Genomic DNA, 23,034 nt, shown 5'->3' on the forward strand with positions numbered 1-23,034 from the left:
TATTTGTTACAAGGGCTTTGTTTTCTTTTCTTTTTCAATGTTTGGAAGAGGAGTAAAAGAAAAAATGTGGATTTTGGTTAAATGAAAAAATGAACTTTATTTTTAAAAAATTATTTGTTTGTACCTAGTTTATACCTACAAATGACTGATTCAATAGGTGCCCAGGTTTGTGCACATCTAGTTTACACCTTTAACTAATTCATTTTATAACTCAATGAAAAACACATTCTCAGCTGACAAAGATATATATATATATATATATATATATATATATATATATATATATATAATTTAGCATTTTATTAATTATATTAATTGGGGGTTGAAGGATGTGAAGTAGTTACTCTTACACATGTAAAACTTTAAAGCAGTATAGAAATATGAGCAATTATTATTACCTTTATTTTTACAGATTTATACTACTCGTATTCATCTTTGATTGTGAAGTCTGGGCTAGCTCCTTGGAGACTTCAGAATCAGCCGGAGTCAGGATAAGCAAAAGTCCTTGGTCTTTAAGGGGGAGAAGTAAAGGGGATGGACAAAACTGCCACAAACTCTCTATCAACCTCCCTTCTCCTCATCCTCTTCCAAAGTGACTCTGGCTCTTCTCACTCCACCTCCTCCCTAATCCCTCCTTACAATTCTCTTAACCCCAAGCATTGAGCTAGCATTAACTGTGAGAAGAGAAATTCCAAACATGCTAATAGAGTTATTGTCCAATAGGTAATTAGCCTTAAATGCTTGGTTGTCTGATTTAAGTCCACCTATTCAGAGTTTTAGCCCTTTACATTTGATTGCATGTTCTTTTCATCTTTTATTCATTCATTCATCCATTTATTTCTTCTGTAGACATGAGTATGGGTAGTGGAAAGAAAGCTGAATGAAGAATCAAGGGACCTGGGTTCTAATCATCTCTCTGCCACTTACTAATTGTATGATATGGACAATTACTTAACTTTTCTAAGTTTTAATTCCCCATCTGTAAAATGAGGAGGTTGGTTAGTTGATCATTAAAGATTCTTATAGTTCTAAATCCTAAAATCCTATTTCTTAAGAACCTGTAGCAGAGGAGATTTGTGTAAGGCATTGCGAAAGAGCTAGAAAATTTACATAAAATGATCCCTGTATGTCATAGTACTTTACAAATATACTTTACAAAGTACTTTAAAAAATCTGACTTTGACAGATTAATCTTCTAAAGTAGATAAGGGAAAATTAGCTCCTTTACCTAAAAACATTTCCATTCAGATGTAATAATAATAATGATTAATATTTATATATTACTTACTATGTACTAGGCACTTTACAATTATTCTCATTTGATCTTTCTGACAGCTTTAGGAGTTAGGTACTATTATTATCCCTATTTTACAGATAAGGAAACTGAGGTAGAGATTGTGATTTGCCTAGGCTTACACAGTTAGTAAAAGCCTGAGGCTGAATTTGAACTCAGATCTTTTTTTTTGTTTGTTTCAAAAGTATTTGATCTTTTCCAAATATATGTTATGATAGTTTTCAACATTCATTTTTGTAAAACTTTGTGCTCCAAATTTTTCTCCCTCTCTCCTTTACCTCCCCATTCCCCAAGGCATCAAGCAATCTGATATAGGTTAAATATATGCAATTCCATATTTGTCATGTTGTACAAGAAAAATCAGACCAAAAGAGGGAAAAATGAGAAAGAAAAAAAAACGCAAGCAAAAAAATGACAACAACAAAAATGAAGATGCTATGCTTTGATCTACATTCAGTTTCCATTGTTCTCTTTTTGGATGGGGATAATATTTTCCATCTTAAGTCTTTTGGAATTTCTTTGAATCACTGCATTATTAACAAGAGCCAAGTCCATCACATTTGATCACCACATAATCTTATTGAACTTAGATCTTCCTGACTCTAGGCCTGGTGATATGTCCTGGAGTCTCTAAGAGAGAGGTGTGAACATATCCCTATTCTCATGCTATCTCATGGACACACTGAGAAACACCCTTAGATATGCCCATCCACAGAAACAGCAAAAGAAGGGAAAATTAGGATAAACTAAAAATAAGAAAAGGAACTGACTTACAAAAAAATTAGAAAGAAAAAAGTTAAATTTCAGGAGCAAAAAAAGGGAAAAATAAAGGACTGATTAGATGAGGGAAAATAAGTCAAATAAATAGATCCAAAAGTGTGACTTGGTTAATAAAGTTAATGATCTCAGAAGAGAGATATGAGACAGGCAGTATAAGTGAGACAAGACAACAGGATGTTGGTGGTAACTGCCTGTGTTTCTGTTTGAAATGTTTCTATTATTTATGGTATTATAGTTTCACTTGAATTTGACTTGCCCAATTCAAGACCTAGAGGATGGATAATAGTATAGATTGCTTCACTTCACTTCAATTGTGCAAACAGAGGCTAGATAGATGTTGTAAAGACCTGCACCTTGAGGAATGTTGAAGTAGACCAGGTAGCTTATCTACCCCTTCTAAGGATGTGCCTTGAATGATCTTGAAGGTCCCAGGTCCCTCCTCCCTCCCTCCCTATCTTCGTTCCTTCCTTCCTTCCTTTTTTATAATAGTTTTTTGTTTGCAAAATACATGCAGATAGTTTTCAACACTCACCTTGCAAAACCCTGTATTCCAAGTTTTTCTCCTTCTCTTTTCACCACCCCTCCCCTAGACAGCAAGTAATCTAATATATATTAAACGTGTATAGTTCTTCTATACATATTTCCACATTTATCATGCTGCACAAGAAAAATTAGAAAGGGAAAAAATGAGAAAGAAGAAAAAAACCTATCAAACAGCAACAAAAAAAGATGAAAATACTATGTTGTGATCCCACATTCAATCTCCATAGTCTTTCTGAATGCACCTCAACCTTTCTACCAGAAGGCTATCTGACACTTCAGTGACTCGAGTTTCATCCGTTTATTATTACTGATCACTGTTAAAATTCAGGTAAATCTCAACTACACAATACTTTAAGCTGTTCTGCAGTTATTTCTACGTTGGAGCTAATAAAGCTCCCAAGGCACATTTTAATGAATGGGGTTACCGTGGGGAAATGGGCTTGAGGACACCGAAGTTGTTTCTTTTGGTAAGGACCTGAAAGTGAGTTGGGGGACCTGAAAAAACACAGAACAATTTTGCTTTGAATTAGCTCGTCTGGACTCCTTTCTACCTTACTCTTGGATTGTAGGCAGCAAGAAGAAAAGGGATCTGTCGCGTTCAAACTACATAACTGCAATTTGATGTTAGTTGATATTCTCTTATAATTTAATAGATCTTGCTGGGTAGTTGGTGGGAAGAGGAGTTGAGGGGGTCCTCAAGGGATTAGGGTGTCGGGGTGCTAGGCAGGGCAGAAGGAAGGTGTTTCTGGGGCGCTGAGAGGAAGAAAGGACCCGGGGACAAATTTTGTTCAGGGACTCGCCTCGCAAACCCTCTTCCCAGCTCTCGGCTCGTGCCACGCGACCGAGGCAGGTGGTGTGGGGACCCCAAGGGCTCCCCTGCAGAAGCAGCCGGGGCGTCGGCCCGGAGGCGTGCGGCTGGAGGGGGCAGGGGCGGGGTTGGGGGCCGGGCGCGGGGCTCGGGGCGGGAGCTACTCGGGGCCTTTCCCTCTCGCGCCCTCTGCCGCCCACGGCTCGGGTAGAATCGCGCGGGGGAGCGAGGCAAAGAAAGAGGGAAGCCAAGGAAGATCGCGTGCGGAGCTCGGGGAGCTTGTCATCCCCGTGCTCGCAGCCGCCGCGGCGACCTGGCTACCCGGGAGATGCAAGCAGGGTCCTTGCAGTCGGCCGGCGCGCTGCGAGATCTCCCGGCCGGGCCGGGCGCCCTTCGTTTCACTCCGCGCGCGAGCTGCCCCGCTCCCGGCGCTGCTTGATTCGTCGCGGGAGAAACCGGTGCACTCCTGCAGTCCTGAACCAGCGATCACCTGGTAAGTGCCACCTTCTCCCGGGCCTGAAGCCGGGCAAGCCCCTTCCTTCCCTCCTCTCCCCTGCGCTCTTAGGGACTAGGAGGTGCGCGAAGTTCGCCCCGGAGCAGCGCAGTCTCCACTCTTCCCTCCTGTCATAAACTCTCATTGCCGCTACCTCGGATGCTGCACAGGTTTTGGTGGAAAAAAGGGAAATAGTTTCCTAAGTCGCTTACTGCTCTTCGGATCATCTCATCTGGCCCCTTCCTGTGACAAATTACAGCAATAAAGAGTCGGACTTATTGAAGGTAGTCAGGGAACAAGTCTGCCTGTCTCTCTCTCTCTAGGTCTCAGTTTCCACTATTGTAAAATGCAGGCAGGGGTAAAGAATTCCCAGATCAGGAGGTTTTTTTTTTTTTTCTTTGCCTTTTTCGTGTCTTGTATCTCTAACGCGGTCTGGGGAAGACTATGTAACCCCTTCTCACAATAATCTTTTTAAATATGTAAAATGAAACAAATAGGGCTACAAAAGAAACAAATGATATTGAAATAGTTATCAAAGTATATATTTAAAAAAAAAAAAAACCTGCAGTATGTAATCCAGTTTAAAAATTCCTGGAGATGATTTTCGAGATCTCTTTGTAATCTTGTGCTTCCATGATTCCAAATTCAAAGTTCTTTCCCCTACTTGTAAAACTGAATCTTGGGGAAATGGAGATGGAGGAGATAATTCTCTGATTATACAAATCTGAGCAAACTTGGGAAGCCATTTGAACTTAAATAGAGGTGTTTAACAGTTTGCATTTGGTACTCAAGGACTTGAAAAAAGTCTTCACGGATTGGGTTTCCTTGCTCTCCCACCTGCTTTTAAGATACATCTTTTGTAACTATTAGTAAGTGTTGAGAAAAAGTGTCAAATGCCTCTAGACTGTTATATATTATCTATTTTCTCACCTTGACATTGGATGTATGATTTAGATAACCCTAGTTGAAAAGCAGAGCATGAACAAATTCAAGTAAAAAGGCCTTCAAAGTTTCCACTTCAGGAAGTCTGACCATGTAAATTCACGTAAGAGACAGAATTTTAAAAATGATTTTTTTTCTGGTTTTCTTTTCTATTTAAAAAATTATTGGAAATCTCAGATGCCCTGAGAATTTACAGGACAGGGTGGGTCTCGGGATATTAGCCTAAAACGCCAAGTGACGCAGGAATGAGTTATTTCCTTTACACACATTGAGACTAACTACTTCGCCATTTTTTTGTCTAGAACTGCTCTTAATATAAGAGTATTTGTGGACCACTGTAGAGCAGCTCCATTAAAAAGTAGACTAGATCATCAAAAACAAAACAAAACAAAACAAAAAAACCTTTTTTCAAAGCTGGAATGTCTGTGTATTCATTGTGAGTATATCTTTACAGCCTACCAATATCCCAGGCTCTAACAGATGCCTATCTACTCCAGCATCGAAGATTTGAAGAATGAACACTTGTGTATAATAAACATCATAAGCGATACCGAAATTTGGATGAATTCACTATACTTGACAAAAATAGTTATTTTTCAAAAACTCATTTTGTATAAACTCTAAACATAACTTTTGAAAATGTGATTATTTTCCAACGTTAAAAAAAATCTGTTTCAACTTATTTTCAAAACTGTGGATTTGGGTTTCTATTAATTTCTATTCCCAAATGAGAAAGTAAATGAACTCTTGATTCCTGTTAATACATGGGGTGGAAGGATGGGTAGGGTTGTTGGAGCTGAATTTCTTTTTCACTATATTTATCTATTTACATTTCTATTGATCAATCTACCATTCATATTTGTATGATCTGTGAATGGCCATAGGAGTGTAATCCTAAAAGAAATATGAATCACATTAGAGCAAAGCTGGAGAAGAAGGTGCCCCAATGATGATTCCCTAGCACAGTCTCCTGGATGATTATCCTTTGTTATGAGAAGGATGGACATTTAAGATGAATGCCTCTTTACCTGCCTTATTTTATTTTATCTTTTTGTCCTTGAATAGCAAGGATATGACTACAGGTGATTTCAGAAGAGAATGTTACTTTCTATCTGAACTCACCAGCCTGTGTTATATAGAATCCATTTCCTACTGCTGTTCTTGTAGATTTAAAGATGCCAGTTCAAATCCTTTGCTCTTCTACCTATTATCACTGTGATCTTGAGTCTTTATGTACCTCAGGTAGATTAAATGATCTTTAAAGCCTCTATAAACTTCCAACTCCTTGATCTTTTGACATGATACTTAATATTCTATCATCAAAATTTCATCTTTAAGTTCTCTACAAGCTTCCGATTCCTTGATCTTTTGACATAGTACTTAATATTCTATCATCAGAAATTCATTCAGTTCTTTATGTGACACTGTACCGTGATAGGTTAAGCACTCAGTCTCTGTACCTCTGAATTTTTATAAAATGATATTTACAATACTTGGAGTTCATGCGCCATAAAAGTATGGTGAGGAAAGCATAATGTCCCATATTTAATAATTAACATTTTCTATTTAGAATCATGATGATTAGGATATCATTATTAGTATTGGTATGGATACTGTGGTGGTGGGTAACAAAGTTGAAGACAGAGTTGGATCTGGGATGGGCTATTTCCTTCTTTGCACCTAGAAGCAGTATAGAATAATTGTATAATAGTGGCAAAAACTCTGATCTTGGAATTCAGGAGATCTGTATTTGAGTATCAACTGACATTTAGTTAGCTAGCTGGGTAACCATAGTACCAACTCTGAAGTCAGGGGACCTGGATTCAAATCCCACCTTTGATGTTTTTTCCCTGTTTCACTTTGCCTAAATCATTTAAACTTGATTTTTAAAAATTGTAATATCTAAGGGAATTAAACTCTCTGCCTCTTTGGTCCCTCAAGCTAGACCTATGAACATCTGACCTTGGACTATGTATTTAACTTTTTGGTGTGGTTTCTTCACCAGTAAAGTGGGAATTATATACAATGTTCTCTCTCTTCTTGGGAAAACATTTCTCAAGTACAGGGGAGGAGGCAGGCATATACTCTCCTCCATTCTCTTCAGGTACCTTCCCAGGTAACTGAGGGAGAGACTTTCACTACCTACACATGGCCTGAGCTTCCTCCTTTCTCATTTTTTGTTGTTCTTAGAGTGAGTAGGCTTCCTATGCAGCTTTCTGATTATGATGATGATTATAATAATAATAGTAATAACAAACAGGGGCTGAGTTTAAATCTGGCTTCAGGTACTTAGCAGTGTAACCCTGCATAAGTCACTTTTTTTTGCCTCAGTTTCCTCATCAGTTAAAAAAAAAAAGGTTAGAGGAGGAAATGGCAAACCACTCCAGTATCTTTGCCAAGAAAACCCCAAATGGAGTCATGAAATGTCTGATAAAACCGAAAACAATTGAACACAATAGCAAACATTTTAATAGCCAAGATTTCCAAAGTGCCTTACATATATTAAATCATTTTGGAGTCAAATTAACCCCATGAATGTGTGATCCATAAGAATTGCTCAGCAAACAATTGCTGTATGGAGAAAGATATTCTTCCTTTTCCATAGGAATATGATGTGCTTGCTGTGAAAGCATGTCAGAAAACAGTGTCTGGTAGAGAATGGAATTTGATATTTTAGAAATATAGCTTAAAACATTTTAGGGTCAGATAATTCCGAAGAAGTGGATGCCCTCCCAATTTTATGATCCACAATCTGAGGAGGTCTTGGGCTAATTAGGATATTATTCCTAGGATGCATAATGTTAAAACTTTTTTTTTTTAAAAAAGCTTTATTTATATTTAAAAATAATGGGGGGGGGAAGAAACATAATTTCCTATTAGTTTTAATGGATTATAAGTCCAAATATTGTAGCAAAAAACCTGTTGCACCCCATAGCAATTATATTCAAGTCTGATAATTAGGAAACATATTGCAGATTTGGGAACAAAAAAAAATTGTTTCTGGTTTTAGGTTAGATTTCTTTTAAGGTGCATATAAGGAGCACATGGAGTTTGGAACTGAGGAAACAGAAGAGGTATGAGTCCTGTGCAGCTCTGGTTGTATGAATTACTTCCAAGTTTACTGTCCTGGATTGCTCTCTGCCATATAGCCAATTAAATAGGGTTTTCTGGATTGTATTTCCGCCAGGCTCTTATTAACATATTCATCCTCTGATGCCTTCTTTTAGGAGTTAGAGGCCCTGTTTCCCCTGGCCAAAAGAAAATAAGAATCTACAGGTTTATTTTTATCTCTTTTTAGGAAAAAAAAACCCCTCAAAGTTCATTTTCTCTTGCTTGTACTTTATTCCATAGTTAAAACTGTTCCTTAGAAGACCTGTAATGGGCCATCCTCAGCAACGAGATCATCCAAATCATTTCCAATGGAGCAGTAATGAACTGAACCAGCTATGCCCAGAAAAAGAACTCTGGGAGATGACTAAAAACCATTACATTGAATTCCCAATCCCTATATTTATGCCCACCTGCATTTTTGATTTCCTTCACAAGCTAATTGTACAATATTTCAGAGTCTGATTCTTTTTGTACAGCAAAATAACGTTTTGGTCATGTATACTTATTGTGTATCTAATTTATATTTTAATATATTTAACATCTACTGGTCATCCTGCCATCTAGGGGAGGGTGGGGGTAAGAGGTGAAAAATTGGAACAAGAGGTTTGGCAATTGTTAATGCTGTAAAGTTACCCATGCATATATCCTGTAAATAAAAGGCTATTAAATTAAAAAAAATATACTAAAAAAAAAAAAAAAAAAGAATGGTAATTAAAAAAAAAAAAAAAAAAAAAAAAAAAAAAGAAGATCTGTAATGGCACCTGAAAAATAGAATTAAGAATAGTATCATTGGTATCAGTTCTCAGCATGAACTGAAAGGCATATTATATATAGAAGGTATCTCAAGTCTTAGTATAGTTTTAAGCTATTAAAGCTATGTATGTGTATGTTTATGTTCACAATATATAAACATATACATATATTGCCATTTTTCAGTTGTATCCAACACTTTGTGACCCTTTTGGATTTTCTTAGTAAAGATATCGAAGTGGTTTGCCATTTTCTTCTGCAGTTCATTTTATGTATGAGAAAACTGAAGCAAACATCATTAAGTGATTTGCCCAGGATCATATAGCTAGTAAGCATCTGAGCACACATTTGAATTCAGGAGTAATCTTTCTGATTCCAGGGCCTGTACTGTATTGAATGTGCAGTTTAGCTGCCCATAATACATATACATATATGTATTTATATATACACACATATACATAGGTGTATACATATACAAACATGATTATATGGAATAAATATATATTAATAAATACACATGAATGTGTCTCTGTGTATACATGTTTACACTTTTGTACAAAGATGGATGAGTTACAAATACACAGGAATTTAAAATGGACAATAAAACCTAGTATTTTTTTTTGAAAGTTTGCATGCAATACCCGATTGATGGAGAATGAAAGTTGTGTACTTGAAAAGTTTTCACTGGGTTTACATCAATTAAAAAAAAGTCATCTAGCCAACTTCAATTGTGATTTTCTCAGCTGTTTTGAGTCTGGTGATAATAAGCCCAGTTGCACACAAAGCCTGTGATTGGGAGACAGGGTTCATGCCAACAGAGCGGAATGCCTCTGAAGGTTTATGTACTGGGTGGAGGAGGCCTTCTTTCAGCCAGCCTTGGACTGAGGGGAAGGAGGCAGACATTCTGGGAAGCCAAGCAGGTTAAGTTTTGTTTTTTATCCTTGGCCAGAGCTGGGATTTCACCAGTGGAGGCTTAGCACCTGGCACCTGCTTTGCAACTTTTTAACCCGGGGCCTGTGAACTTAAACATTTTTTTTTCGTTAATATTTTGGCAACTGTATTTTATTGGTTTCCTTTGCAATCCTTTATAATTTATTTTATGCCCCAAACACCCTTCTGATAAGGGATTCCTAGATTTCATCAGACTGGCAAGGAGGGGTCCTTGACACAAAAGAATTTTAAATACTCCTGGGCTAGTCAGAGTATGGTAGAGAGAGACTGTGCTATTTATTATTTTTCAAACTATTCAGTCTCATTTTGGGACACAGGGAGGTGAAGGTATAGCAGTGTTTGGGTCTAGATATCTCTTTAAGGCAGTGGTTCTCAAAGTCTGGTGCAGAGCATCCTGGGAATCTCTGAAATCCTTTCAGAGAGTCTACAAATTCACAATTAGTTTTTATTTTTAATGTGATCAATATCTATAACTGTAAACCACATAAAAACTCTTTGGACAGATCCTCTATCATTTTTAATAGGATAAAGATATTGACAACAAAGTTTGAGGACCACTGCTTTAAGGTATTGTCAGCCTCTGCTGACTAGGATATATGCAATAGGACATATTTTCACCTGCCTCTAAACAGCTGAGAAATATCACACTTGAAGCTTGCTAGATCATTTTATTAATTGATGTAAATCCAATGGAAACTTCAAGGACAAACGTTTCATTCTCCATTAAGTCAGTATTGCATACAAACTTTCAAAGAAATACTAGGTTTAATGGTCTCTTTTAGACCTGCTTAAGAGAGATTCAACATACTTTTAATGTTAATGAATCCTCTGAAACTGACTGGGAGTTGCTGTTCTGCTCAGTTAACCATGGTGGGTGACTTTTTTTTTGTTAGTGGGTAAAAGTAGAGGTGATGCAGAGTTCCTATTGACTTTTTGTTTAAATGATGAGTCCTGCAGTTTATCTTTTATATGTCTTATATGTAATTGTTTGCATGTTGTGTCCCCCAAATTAGATTGTGAGCTTCTGGAGATCAGGGACTGGCTTTGCTTTTCATTATAACCCAAGAATCTGACATGCTGTATGCACTTAGTAAATTCCTGTTGTTTTGAATTGCAATTAAGGTTCAAAGACTTTTGCTCCGGAGCTTATTGCAAGAGTCAGCCCAATATATAGGGACGGTCCTGCAGGCTATTCTAGGGATTTCTTCATTGTTTGTTACCAGGACATCTATGAAACTTCTATGTGTTATAGATAGTGGTGGAAAGAACATTTTTGGAGCACAGAGTTGAAAAGAGTTACATAGTATGGGAGCAAATTATCCAGAATTGAAATGAAATTCGTAGTTTAATTGTTTATGAAAAATTTTACTCAACTTCATCCCTTTGGGACATAACTAACAAGCTATATGAGCATATTCTACACCCAAAGAGTATTTAAAAAAATAAATAATGTGTTGCAGTGGAAACAGTGATGCCTTTGAAATAAAAGGCATTGCATTTGAATTCTGGCTTAACTCTTTACTTGTGTGAGCACAGATAAAGTATATAACCTTTCTGTTCCTCAGTTTCTTTATCTGTAAAGTAAGAGCTTTGGGCTGCATGACCTCTTATGTCACTTCTAATTTGGACTGCTAACAGAAATAAAAGAATATTTTAGAGAAATATTTAAGTAATGGTAGTGTAGAGAAAAGAGCAGGAGAGATTCAAGTTGTAGTCTTAGCTATGTCAATAACTGGCTATATGACTATGGCAAATTAATTACCTATTCTAACTCTCAGTTTCCTGTCTTTAAAATGAGCGAGTAGGGCAAGATCATAATTCTCCAGATTTCATCAGTAGAAATGATTACTTTACCCAATGAGAATTAGAGTTCCATGAGAAAATTTCCATAGTAGTTTTATCTTTCAGAACATTAAATATGAATTAGAAATAATTAGAAATACTTCATTTAAATGTAGAATATAATGATAATATTTGGGTGTGAAACAAACACGCATTTTCTCTATTTTGCCCATAAACATCACTTCATTTATTCAGAGGATGAAAGACACTACAGAATAGTGGATTAAAAGCTGGCGTTGGCGTCAGAAAGAACTGGATTTAAGCTCTACTGCTGACTCATACTAGTTATGTAACTGTGGGCAAGTTACTTAATGTCTCAATGCCCCAGGTAACACTCCAAGGCTCTAAGTTATACGTGTGTTGTAGCTGCACCAGGGGAAAGGATTTTCCACACAGGGAGTTACTTAGGTGGATGAAATCCTGTCTGAGTCACCCCAAGGGAAAAAAATATCTCAAGGGTATGTCATACGGCTGGACCAGGATTTTGGGGTTCCATTCCTCTAAGTCTCTAGTTTTTTTTGTGATCCTATTTGGAAAATACTAATTGCTTTTTAAGTACTCAGAGCTCTAAAGTTTTATGATTTATTTTTATGAGCAATCATGTTAGGTTAGATGATGCTTCTAGATATATAAATACATATCCTTTTCTTGATGCGTGCATACTTTCCCAAATGGGTACAGAAAATTTGTGGCCCTCTATGACATCAAGTTAAAAAATTCAGAATAAATATCTTCATTGTTATAGTTTGTCCACTGGCATAATGACTGATTTGAAACATGCTGACATTTTTGGCACAGATATCGCTTCATCTCAGGCTTCCTTCACCCTCCCCCACCTTCACCATAGTCGGTTAAAATCAAACTTGATCCTAAAGATAAATTGCCAGATTTTGATTAGAAAAGGTTCATAGTCTCCTAGTCTTCACAAATAGTGCATAAGATATGTAAAGTTGTGAAGAAAAAGGAAGGTAAATGGCATCTTACTGAGAAGCCACAAAGACTTCAGCCTTGAGGCATTAACACAAAGCAACGCTTAACTCAGGACACTTGAATACTTTGATCTTACTTGGGACAAACTGGAAAGTAGTTTATTGACATATTTACCTTGCCTATAAGTGATGGTGATGGAGTGTGTGTGTATTTGTATAAATGTATGTTTACCTTTGATTTTTGTGTTTGAGATGTTCATCTACTTCAGAACTAGCCTTAGGAGCAAAATGATGGAAAGCTTACCAAGGTATGAGAGAGGAAGCCCAACGTAGGGAAACCCTTTAAAGCAGAGGTTTTACAATTTGTGTGGGAACAGAAGTCCACTTATTGAAAGGAAGTGCTGAGGTTGTGTCCATTGTGATAGGAATGGTGTAACTATAGAGATGTAAAAATGGCAACGTCTATATTAATATTGTATTGTCCCAGACAAAAAGCAAGTGGGTGGCTGCGTGTCTCAGCTGACTTTTCCTGGAACATTTCCTTGTGGACTTAAATGAAGGTGTAGATAAATTCATAGATGCAGATGTCATTTCCAGAAACTTCAGAGATTGAGTTAGCAAGTGTGGGACAGGAGGGGATGATAAAAGAATAATAACAAAAATAATAACACACTTATGTATCATGTTATGACTTGCAAAGAGCCTTATTCACAACACTTTGAGATAGAAGGAAAAAGGGCAAAATTGTGAAGAGTATAAAGGCTGGTCTCTTAAAATAGCTGGAAACATTTATTTCCAGATTTGTAGGAAGAAATGACACAATGGTCTTAAAGGTTAAGAGTAGGATCATAATCCAACCATTTTGGAGAGTAGTTTGGAATTATGCTCAAAAAGTTATCAAACTGTGCATACCCTTTGATCCAGCAGTGTTACTACTGGGATTATATCCCAAAGAGATTATAAAGAAGGGAAAGAGACCTGTATGTGCACGAATGTTTGTGGCAGCCCTTTTTGTAGTGGCTAGAAACTGGAAACTGAATGGATGTCCATCAGTTGGAGAATGGCTGAATAAATTGTGGTATATGAAAATTATGGAATATTACTGTTCTGTAAGAAATGACCAACAGGATGATTTCAGAAAGGCCTGGAGAGACTTACATGAACTGATGCTGAGTGAAATGAGCAGGACCAGGAGATCATTATATACTTCAACAACAATACTAGATGATGACCAGTTCTGATGGATCAGGCCATCCTCAGCAACGAGATCAACCAAATCATTTCTAATGGAGCAGTAATGAACTGCTAGCTATACCCAGAGAAAGAACTCTGGGAGATGACTAAAAACCATTACATTGAATTCCCAATCCCTATATTTATGCACACCTGCATCTTTGATTTCCTTCACAAGCTAATTGTACAATAATTCAGAGTCTGATTCTTTTTGTACAGCAAAATAATGTTTTGGTCATGTATACTTATTGTGTATCTAAGTTATATTTTAATATATTTAACATCTACTGGTCATCCTGCCATTTAGGGGAGGGGGTGGGGGGGGGGTTAGAGGTGAAAAATTGGAACAAGAGGTTTGGCAATTGTTAATGCTGTAAAGTTACCCATGTATATATCCTGTAAATAAAAGGCTATTAAAAAAAAAAAAAAAAAAAAAAAAGAGTAGGATCATAAGATCCAGAACTTTAAGGTACCTCAGAGATCATCTGTTCTCATCTCCTGAACTTTTCAGAAAAGAAGATGAACCTCTTAAACATAAAAATCAAATGTAAACTAAGTATTCAGGTGTTTTGAGTTAAGTGTTGTGTGTTATGAAACTTTCTAAGTCACACAGCTAGTCACTGTCCCTTAGGGGCAGCACTTGAACTCAAAGCTAGAGTTTTTTCTGGTAAACAAAATGGTGGATTACCATGATTTTCTTGCTTTTGTTGATTTGTGAAATTTTTGATGTTTTGCAAAGAAATTGGCTCATTTGCGCTTTTCTGTTCCAGGGACAAAAACAATGATTCCACCAGGAGAGTGTATGTATGCTGGGAGGAAAAGAAGAAAACCTATTCAGAAACAGTAAAGTATCATTTTTTTTTCTGTTTTTTTTGATGGTGGGTAAGAAAGTAATAAGATTAGATAAAACTAAATTACAACCAGTTTCTGGCATTTCTAGAAAAGGGTCCAGATAGCTTCTAAGTTATGTTGGTGAATGCCACATATTGAGCCTCATTTCATGTTTTGGATACTTGTATTTATTCTCCATGAAAGAAGTAAAGGAACCTTAGTCCTAAGAAAATTATACAAGTCCTGTGGAAAAAAGCATTAGTCAAGAAAGACCATTATCACTCAAATAAGAAACAATTTCCAGATGCCCTAGCCAAGCCAGCTGAAGGAAATGGGCTTTTTCCTAATGATCTCCTGTATCACTTCTGTTGCACCAAGTAATTGTGAAACCTGATAATTTCTTCTCTTTCAAGAAAATGTTTTCAACAAACAAGCTGATGTTTTATTTTGCCTTCTTTTTAAAAACATTGGTATGATCTGAGTTTCCCGAATGATGGAAAAGGCAAGGATTATAGAATCAGTCAATCAGCAAGTCTTTGTTATGTATGGGTTTGCTAGAAATACAAAGTCAAAAAAAGAAATAATTCCTTCCATCAACAAACCTATATTTTATTGGAAGAGACAGCCTGTATAAATAAAGACAAAATAAATATAAGGTAATTTTCAGGAGGGAGAACCTGGTGGGGTCAAGAGACCACTTAGAGAAAGTGGCGAGCTGATTCTAGAGATTCTAAGAGGTAGCAATGAAGAAAGGAAAGCTTTCAAGGCATGGAGGACAGCCTTGCAAAGTCACAGAGATGGCATTTAGGCTAGAAATTTACTTTCCAAAGGATATTTCATCACCAACCTCTGATTTTCTACTGTACTGCAATTTCCTTTTCTTGTTGATAATAGCATTTGTGAAATACTTTAAGATTTGCATAATGCTTTTTATAAACATCATCCCATTTGATTCCTACAATATCCTTGGGAGGTAAGTACAATTATTATTGAGGCAAATAAAAAACAAATGATTTGCCTGGTAACTAGTAAGGATCTGAATTTAGGTTTTCTTCCTCCCTCCCTCCCTTCCTCTCTTTCTTCCTCCCTTCCTTTCTCTTAGTATTTTTTTCCAGTTGAATGTAAAGATAGTTTTCAACATTAATTTTTGTAAGATTTTGAGTTCCAAATTTTTCTCTCTCCATTTTTTTCCCTTTCCCTCTCCAAGAGAACAAGCAATCTAATATAGATTATATATGTACGATTTTACTAAACATATTTCCACATTAGGCATGTTGTGAAAGAAGAATCAGAACAAAAGGGAAAGCCCATGAGAAAGAAGAAACAAAAAAGTGAAAGTAGTATGCTTTGATCTGTATTCAGACTCCATAGTTCTTTCTCTGGATATGGATGGCTTTTCCATTCTTTTGGAATTGTTTTAGATTATCATATTGCTGAGAAGAGTTAAGTTTATCATAGTTGACCATTACACAATGTTGCTGTTAGTGTATACAATGTTTTTCTGGTTCTATTCACTTCACTCAACATTAGTTTATGTAAGTTCTTTCATGTTTTCTGAAATCTGTCATAGCACAATAGTTTACCATAACATTCATATAATAAAACTTGTTCAGCCATTCCCCAATGGATGGGAATCCTCTCAATTTCCAATTCTTTGCCACTACAAAAAGAACTGCTCTAAATATTTTTGTACATGTGGATCCTTTTCCCTTTTTTATGATCTCTTTGGGATTCAGATGTAGTAGTTATATTTCTGGATCAAAGTGTATTAATAGTTTCATAGTCCATTGGGCATATGAATTTGGGTTTTCTTGACCCCACATCCAGCCCCTAGTTACCTCCTGATGATTTACCTTCAAATCTCTCACAACTTCCAGGGAGAGTGAAGAGAACAATATTACTTCTAGTGGCTTTCTTCTGGCATGAAGTATAATAAAGAAATTCTACTAGGATCTGCGTTCCCTGCCTTCTATTATCCAATGAGTATTTGACATTAAAGAATGTACCAGATGAACTGGTGGATCTCAAGCTTCCCACTGCTGACTTCTTGATGATTTATCTTGGTCAGCTGTAAGCTCTATTGCTCATGAGATATTCTCTACATTTCTTCCTGTTTGGACCTCAACTTTTACATATTCTGAATATCTACCTGGTTTCATTCAGGGGTAGCATTTTGGATCATCAGAAGTGGGTCATCAAGAAAGACCCTGGTGCTCTATATCAGAGCTTCTTAAGCTTTTTCCACTGTTGATCCCTTTTCACCTGAGAAATTTTTACATGACTCTGGGTATGTAGGTATATAAAATAGGTATGCAAATCAAACATTTACTTATAATAAATCACAATTCCACAACCCCCACATTCGTTTAGTTATGAGACCCTACAAGGGGTTTCAATCCACAGTTTAAGAAGCTGGGCAACTACATAAGCTCTATTGGTATGAAAGAGTAAGAGATACAGTATATTGCGTGACATGTAGTAGGTGTTTGATGAGTACTTATCGACTGATTAAAACCCAATTAGGTTTTTAAAGTTTATACATTGTGGAGGTCCTAGTGATGTAAGACCAAATATCTTTATGTCTCCACCATTTAATATTAGCATCTTGCACCTGGCAGAGATTACATATTGCCAGACACCATTCCCATGGTAACTTCTACCATTAACTGGGTTGTATATGCCTTCGTGTGTATATTTAAAGTGTGTTTTTTTTTCTTCTGTGGGAGCGCAGTATTCTGTGCCAGAATGTTTGATGTTCCATACCCACCTCTCCAAAAAACAACGGCAAATTTCCTTTGTCTGAAGGGTAGGTGCGGCTGTGGGGATGAGAATTTAGAGACTGCAGTGGGATGCCTGAATTGTTGCTAGTAAGTCAGAGCTAAAGTGTCCATGTGCCAGACGGAGAGAATATTCCCAGAAGAGCTCAGAGGGGAAAGCCTGGCACAGGCATGGAGGCTCAAGTGCCTGATGGGGGAGGGGATAAAGGTCACAGCGGCAGAAAGTCTTACAGCTTTTCCAGTGCCTCAGTATGCTGTTGGGAGATGCATATTTCCTGAGGGGAAGTTCAATTCATTTCAGTTACTGTGTGCAAGGCAGTGTATTTTTGAGAGAAAAATACAACATCAAGTAGTGCTGCATTTTTGACACCGGAGAATCTGCATTACAGTCTGCCCCTTATTACCTGTGTGACCTTTCCTTAGGCAAAATCCTGGGGCAGAAAAACTTTCTGGATCTTCATTTTCTCATCTGTAAAATGGTGAGGGATTGGATTAGATAAACTTTCAAATCCCTTCCAGCTCTAAATCTGTGCAACTACCCTTGCCTTTGGGATGCTTATATTTTAGGGGGTGGGGTCACTATATACATGTAAATTCGGAATAGCTGGGGGGAAAACAGTAACAATTTGGGGGGAATCATGAAGGGTTTCAATGACGCACTCTGTTTTAAGGGAAGGTAGGAATGAGAGAAAGCATTCAATTATTCAATCAGTCAGGAAACATTTATTAGGCTCCTACTATGTGCCAGGCATTCTGCTAAGCACTGAGGATGCAAAAAGAGGCAAAAAAGAGTGCTTTTATTATATGAAAGCCAACTGTGATGAATCTGGCTCTTCTCAGCAATGCAGTGATTCAAGACAATTCCAATAGACTCTGGATGGAAAATGCCATCTGCATCTAGAGAGAGAACTACGGAGACTGAATAAACATTGAAGCATAGTATTTTTACCTTTTTTTTGGTTCTTTTTTCCTTTTGTGGTTTTTTTCCCCTTTTGGTCTGATTTTACTTGCACAACATGACTAATATGAAAATATGTTAAAAGGATTATGAAAATTTAACCTATCAGATTGCTTGTCATCTTGAGGAACAGGGAAGTAAGTGACAGAGGGAGAAAAATTTGGAACACAAAATCTTAAAAAACAATATCGAGAATTAATTTTACATGTATTTGGAAAAATAAAATACTATTGGGGGAAAAAATTCTTGCCCCTAAGTGCAGTCTAATCGGGGAGATCACAAGCAAATACTTAGATGCAAACTATATGAAGGATTAATAGAGAATAATTAATTAACAGAAGGAAGGTACTATAGTTAAGAGGAATTAGGAAAGCGTTTTTATAAAATTGGAATTTTAATTGGAACTTAAAGGAAGTCAGGGAAGTCAGAATTTAGAATTGAAGAGGGGAATTTGGGGGGACAGTCAGAGAAGATGGCTGTAGTGGAACAGCTGGGAGGCCATTGGATAAAAAATTATGTGTTGAGGAGTAAGTTGTAAGAAAACTAGAAAGGTAGATGGGAGACTAGGTTATGAGGGGACTTGGATGTCAACCACAGCATTATGGAGTTAATCCTTGAGGTTATAGGGATCCACTGGAGTTTACTGAGAAGGGGAGGATGATGTACTTGGTCAGCATGGGGACCACCAGCTTTTGCAAAGGCATGGAAGAAAGTTGGAAAAGAACATTCTTTCAGCCCTATCTCATTTTCTTTTCTGAATTTAAACTTATCTTTGGTTTTAGAAAATAGAAAATTCTTTTGGTGTTTGAAATTTCTTAGAGACAAGCAGAGAAATGACAGAAGTTGCAAGAAATAATTGTAGAAGAAAATGTCTTAGGGGTACTCACAACCAGAATCCTGACTGAGGGTAGGCAGGGAGGGTAAGCAGAGTAGAATGTTTTCTTGTATGTGACTCTCAGGGAAATAGAGTCAAGTGTGATTTAAAAAATAATATCTTTAATACAATTATTTTATTTATTATTATTGTTAATTATAATATATTATATAAAATATATTCGAGTTATATGTAAATTATATGTAATTAAAAAATTTTGATTTCTAAATTCTCCTCTTCTTTCCTTCCTTGAGAAGGCATACAATTTGATATTAATTATATATGTGAAGTTATACAAAATATATTTTCATTTTAGGCATTTTAGGCACCAAAAAAACCCCCCATAAAATGAAACAAATGGAATTATTATTATTATTACTTCATTGATTAGTAAACTGAGGAAGACAGGCAAAGTGACTTTTCCTATAGTCACACAATTAGTGAGCATCTGAGGCACATTTTGTACTCTTGTCTTCCGAACTCAAGGTTCAGTACAAAGGTAGTAAATATCAGGATTGTGCATAGTGCTTTTCACAGAGCAGGTATATAATAAATGTGGAGTAGATGGATGAATTTTCTGATATAAAAGTCTATTCTACCTTTGGAATTTTCCCAAGGTGTAGGTATATCTTAGCAATCCAAGAACAGAGACAGATGGACTAAATGGGGGATTTTAAGGGTTAGCTAACTCTTGAAAGGAGCCAGTAATTTTCCTTTACTTCATCTATGGATTGAGAATGTGTGTAAGGTGACCAGAGGAAAACCTTGATGTTTCTTTATAGTGCTGCCCTAGGAATGGAAACTGTATTTTGGGAGGGCATGTGCTTTGACAAGTAAAGATTTATTTTTGTAAGTTCATTTTCAGAAATCTGTGCATCAAAAACATTTTTTGGTCAATAAAGTAATAAATTAAAATAGCCTCGTGGTACATAGAAAACAATATGCTTTCCTTGATCTTGTATCTGGGTTGATGTGCAATAAAAGGATTACTTTTGGTAGGTACCTTAATTTTAAATTTCCTGGTTGTAATTTTGGCTGCATTGAATGTTTTAAAGATTTTGTGTTTGGGAGGGAAGAAAGGGACCTGTAAAAACAATGTAAAGAAACTGGATGTTCACTAAATGTTCACAGATTTAAACAAACATATGAAGTGCATTCATTCAATAACCGCATATTTAAATAAATCAACTTAACAGTTCATTGATCCTGGATTTATTTTTCTTCTTTTGTATGTATGTAGCATCATACAGTGAAATAAACACTACTCTGCTTATTCAAAACCTAGTTATTGCCATTTAGTAAATGCAGCTGTGTTTATTTCTGTGGGGAGAGCTGCAGGTATGTGTATATGATTTCTGTAGGAACTCCTTTAGCATTAAGCTCAAGGGAAATTTGGAAGTTAAAATAATTTGCTTTTGAGCCTGATCCTTGTGTAGACGTGGGCTGTTCTAAGTAGTAGCCCTTTCTTTCTACAGGATGGGAGGTGGTAGGGGGAGTAGAACCCTGGCTTTGTGGTACATGTGGCTTTCATTTATAAACGCCTAAGGACTTGTGGCTTCAAGTGAGATGGAGGCCAGACAGGGGCTTCAGGTGGGATGGAGGCTAGACAGGGAAGCACCTTTGGCCCGGATTCTGGAGGGTTCCTTCTTTGCCTTCCCCAGTCTGGACATTTATGTCCCCAATAGATGGAGCAGTAGCTTATTAAGCAGAAGACACTTAACCCCAATTACAGGTCTCCTAGGAGGCAGTGGATAGAGAATTGGATCCAAAGTCAGGAATAACTTAATTGAAATTCAGCTTTAGATACTTACTAGCTGTGTGAGCCTGGACAGGTCAGTTAAGGACTGTCTACTTCATTTTCCCTAGGTATAATTTAAGGACAATAAAAGTACCCATCTCTTTGGGTCATTGTGAGAATCAAATGAGGTTATATTTATAAAGTACTTAGCACATTTTCAGGAATATAGGAGACATTTAGTAAATGCTTACTCCCTTTTCCCTTATCCTCTCTCCACTCACAGGATATTTTAGAGGAAATACTTACTTCAGGTAGAGGTTCAAGGGCCAGATGATTTTGGCAGTCCCTTCAAAGTTTAAGGTTCTGTGACTCATTGATATGTTTTAGCACTCACTTCCACCCCTAAAAATAGTGATGTGATCTTGAGAAAAGGCAATACCATTCCTATGTTGGTAAATATTGATGATAATAAAAATCGCCCTTGCCTGCCATGGTAGGAGTGGATGAATGAAGATAGGATAATTCACTTTTATTTATTAAGTGCCTTGCCATTGCATGCTACAGTAGAAAGTTTCACATTCCCTCTCTGATGTCCACTACCTCTGTGACTCTGATGTTCACTACCTATTAACTTTCTTAGGTCTCTTCAAGGTTCAGGGATTAAACTAGATAGCTTCTGAGGTTCTTTCAAGATCCATGATTGAAAGTAAATATGAGCTTATATTTTGGGGAGGGGCATGAGGAAAACACTAGTACCTGAGGGTACCAGGAAAAGTCTTATTACAAAAGGAAGCTCCTGACCTTCAGAACCAAGTTCCTCCATGACCTTCAAATGCTTGGGGGCCAGGACTATCCCATTCTTTGTCTATTTATTACATAAGACTTGTAGTCTCATCTGTGACAATAGGTTTGGATACCCCATGTCAGCTTTCTTGTTCAAATGGTAAATGGGGTATTGTAAACTGAGGAAGAATTATTTCCCATATTTATACATCACCCACAAATAAATGAAAGTATATGTTCATGCACTTCACAATATTGTATAGTACACCAGCCATTGTCCAAGAACAATGTATCTTAGGGTGAACGGAGAAGTGTGATGGGGCGCTTGCCTACCCTTAATATCTCTTCTTAACAAATTCTTATTTATTCCAAGAGCCAGTCAGGATTTTTTGGAAAAAGTTTGGTTGATGAAGTTCTCTACTCTTCAGAGTCAAGCAGTAGTGAAGACCCAGCAATTCTCCTTAATTGGATTAAGAACCACTTTGACATTTTTTGTGGGAAAAATTGGCTGCTTTGTAATGTTGCCACATTTTTATCCATTTCCTCAAAATCATCCCCTCTGCTGAGCTCCACTTCCTTAATTTTGATTGAGCTGAATGTGTACTTTGCATTCATGAACTGATTTCCCCCCAAAACCAGGAAAACTAAATGGTTACTTTGCTCATACTGGGTTTTGGAGTCAGTGTGCTCTATGCTGGAACATTGTTAGTCTTTTAGATTCTTCTTAAAGACCTCCTCCCTCTTGGCAAGGGGAAAGGTTAAAGGGTAACAATCATAAATACTAGATTGCTTTCCCTTTCTTGTAGAGCTTTCTCTTCCTTATCCTAAACCTTTTCTGAGAATAGAGAAGGTCCTTTATTGTTTTTTCTCTCACATTCTCTTCTGAAGTTTGTGATCAATCCTGATAGAGAATCCCTTTCCCACAGCTATTGACTTATAAAGTTGTGAACTCCATCACTTATCTATATTATTTTTAGATAGAAAAATGTCAGGGATAAAGGGGAAAATGATCAATAGGAGAATACCTGAAATGGTCACACCTATCTTGGCTCCCACTCTTGTGTGTGAAGTTGAAATGAACAAAGAAAGTGCTGAAGAAAATGTGGAAAAAAATTGTAAAACAAATTCTAAATGCTAACTTTCAATTCAGCACAGATTTATAAATTGCTTACTATGTGCCAGTCAATAGGGATACAAAGACAAAAATGAAACAATTTGTGCCTCAAGGACCTAACATTTTTTTTAATTTTTTAATTTTTTTTGTCTCTCCTTCCACCTCTCTCTCCTTCTCCTTCTGCCTCTCTCCTCTCCCTCTCCTTCTGCCTCTATACCTCTCTGTCTCTCGCTCTCCCCTGTCTGTGGCTCTGGTGCTCTCTCTCTCTCCTCTCACTCTCTCA

The 23,034-nt window shown here is 36.9% G+C and overlaps 1 protein-coding gene across 1 annotated transcript in view; it reads left to right on the top strand.

Annotated features, from left to right (window-relative positions):
* The first annotated feature begins 3,618 nt into the window (after positions 1 to 3,618).
* The window catches only part of AHRR (aryl-hydrocarbon receptor repressor), a 256,083-nt gene continuing 236,667 nt past the window's right edge, over positions 3,619 to 23,034 (top strand). The window contains exons 1-2 of the mRNA XM_031946073.1: positions 3,619 to 3,918; positions 14,447 to 14,519. Coding sequence (XP_031801933.1) covers positions 14,458 to 14,519 — 62 coding nt within the window. The 5' untranslated portion in view covers positions 3,619 to 3,918; positions 14,447 to 14,457. The remainder of the gene's footprint in view (positions 3,919 to 14,446; positions 14,520 to 23,034) is intronic.

The sequence above is a fragment of the Sarcophilus harrisii genome, chromosome 1 (assembly GCF_902635505.1).
Source record: "Sarcophilus harrisii chromosome 1, mSarHar1.11, whole genome shotgun sequence".
NCBI lineage: Eukaryota > Metazoa > Chordata > Mammalia > Dasyuromorphia > Dasyuridae > Sarcophilus > Sarcophilus harrisii.